At 36.5% G+C, this 2,488-nt stretch overlaps 1 protein-coding gene across 1 annotated transcript in view; it reads right to left on the reverse strand.

Moving 5' to 3' along the window:
- Positions 1-756: 756 nt before the first annotated feature.
- LOC108362743 (delta-1-pyrroline-5-carboxylate synthase-like) overlaps positions 757-2,488 on the reverse strand; it is a gene marked incomplete at its 5' end in the record, with an annotated part of 83,470 nt that continues 81,738 nt past the window's right edge. The window contains one exon of the mRNA XM_017615861.1: positions 757-1,254. Within this exon, the coding sequence (XP_017471350.1) occupies positions 1,165-1,254 (90 nt within the window). The remainder of the gene's footprint in view (positions 1,255-2,488) is intronic.

Below are 2,488 nucleotides of genomic sequence, written 5' to 3' on the forward strand. Positions count from 1 at the left end.
CCCCCCCCCCCCCCCACCTACCTTCCCCTAAAGAAAATACATAAAAAGGCACAATTTTTTAATTCAAAAAAATTTAAATATTTCAAAAACGATGACACTTTTACCTGAAACATTTTTGCTTATCAGGGAGCTCACCCCCCACCTACCTTCTCCTCAAGTTTGGCAGCTTACTTCTGGGACACCCTGTATATGCAATATACATAGGATTTATATGGACCACGTCAAAACGCATGCGGCTCTGCTCAAAAATGATGGAGGTCTATCGTTGCTTTTAAGATGTGAAAAGTTAGGTTTTTTTTTTAAAATCGAAGGTTGTGTGGCGCTTATAAAAAATAACGATTCGGTACTTAGTCAGCGTTTTCCGACCAGTTTCCAGAAAATTTTCCTATGAACAAAAGGAACAAGGAACAAAAATCGTAACAAAAGGTCACTACATATGATTTTGGGACCGCTGAACCGGAATCCGGGGTTAGTTTGGTCTCACGAGGTCAGTATCGCGGTCATTTAAAGGTCAACTAGACGAACTATTAAATCTCAGAGTGAATCTAATTTAACTGATTCAAATTTTCTGTGATATATTAGCGAAGTGATTTTGAAAAAAATCAGAACTTCCGAAATTGTCTATTGATTTTTATAAATGGTACCTAGTTTTACTAGGAATATTTTCTTTTAAAAGTTTGTCAAAAAGTGTTGTAGAAATGAAAAAAATAATAAATGTTGGTCTAAATTTTAGATTTATTCTAAAAATTTTCCACATATTTGCAATGCGCTCACAAAACTTATTATTTATTTAAATAATACAAACATCCTTCTTCCCAAACTCATATATAAACTTAAAATTGGTTAAATAATAAACGAGCTTAAGCTGGTTTAGTGCCGGAAGTCATGCGAAAATGGTTTTTAAGAATAAGTTGAGGATATTAGGATGTTAGAAAAATTTTAAACGCAGTTTCGTGAATTAGTCGATCAGCACTACGACCTGTACTAGGTGGATTAAAAAGTTTATGATCAGTGTAACACCGCGAAATAGAATCACTCAAAATACTTTTCCACTTATCGTTTAAATGAAACACCTGTGTATACCGCTATGCTTTCTAAAGACTTGTGCTTAGTTAATTATTTTATATTCATTTAAAGCAAGTTCAGAAGCCATCCAAATTTATTTCATGTGAATGAAGGTGCGCTGACGGAGTATGGCCAGGCCCGCAGAGAGCCGAGCCGGGCCCCTGGGACAGTTCGCGTTTGCGCGCCCCCCTAAAAAATAAACTCAATCANACACAAATTTTGTTCAAAGCGCTTTAAAAATCAGCTGTTTCTTCATTTCACATTCACTGTTGCGAAATGTCAGTTCAAGACGATTTCTTTGCTATCGATTTAGGTGCGTTCGTATAAACACTTGACAAATTTGTGTCGTCAGAACCGTTTTTTATATGTATGTATAAACAAGGTAAGTATTTGATTGGATGCTTATAATTTTAGTTTGGTGATTTGGTTAAGTTAAACACTTCAATTTTAAAACAATTTTTTGTAGCAACAAAATACCTATGTATGTATCTATGAAATCCTAGTTCGAGTACTGTCAATACTGCTTTGCCTTTCCGGGCCCCCAAAAACCTTCCGGGCCCCAGGGCGATTGCCCTGGCTGCCCCCCCCCCCTTCCCCCCCTCTCCGCAGCCCTGAGTATGGCAGCCTTTTCTTAATTATCAATTACTAAATTTTATTTTTCGGTATGGTGTGCAAAAAATCCCGTTTTTGGACAGAAAATCCCATTCGCCCTTTTTAGTTATAAAATCCCTAAAAAAGGGCGAAATCCCGCAAACTGGCAACACTGGTGTGGACTTATTCGAGCAAATAGTATTGGTTTATCGATACATATATTTTTAACCGACTTCAAAAAAGGAGGAGCTTATCAATTCGTCGGAATATTTTTTTAAATATGTAGATATGTTACCGCATAACTATGAACAAAGTTAACCTATTTCTATGATTCTTTTTTTAAAAGAAATGTGGTCCCATACAAATTTGGTTTAGATCCGATCATTTGATCACGAAGAAATTAAGGGAACGCTTAAATTTTTATATGAGAATTGAAGTCGGTTTTGGTTTTTGCTTAAAAATTACTTGCTATAGAGGTGTTATCAAAACTTGTGTTATGTACACATACAAATATGTATTTATGTATGTACTAGCAGACCCGGCGAACTTCGTCCCGCCCAAAACTTTTTGGTCCAACATTTTCACCAACAATTCACGTTTACGATTTTCATTGGCACATTTGTCTGCTAAGATTAAGGTTTGGTGGTGATTTGCCGCTTTAAATAACCTAAGGAAAGTGTTATATCCGTTCTTGAAATTCTCCAGTTGTGCGGCATTTCATAGCACGGTTATTCGCAAAGCGAAATAAATTTTTTCCTCTTCACTCCCTGGCGGCAACAATGACCCGGTTCTATAGTGAATGTCCTAGAAGCTTTACAGTATAGTAGGTGGC

This window comes from Rhagoletis zephyria, unplaced genomic scaffold (assembly GCF_001687245.7).
Source record: "Rhagoletis zephyria isolate East Lansing unplaced genomic scaffold, Rhagoletis_zephyria_1.1 Rzeph_scaffold_01083, whole genome shotgun sequence".
Lineage (NCBI taxonomy): Eukaryota > Metazoa > Arthropoda > Insecta > Diptera > Tephritidae > Rhagoletis > Rhagoletis zephyria.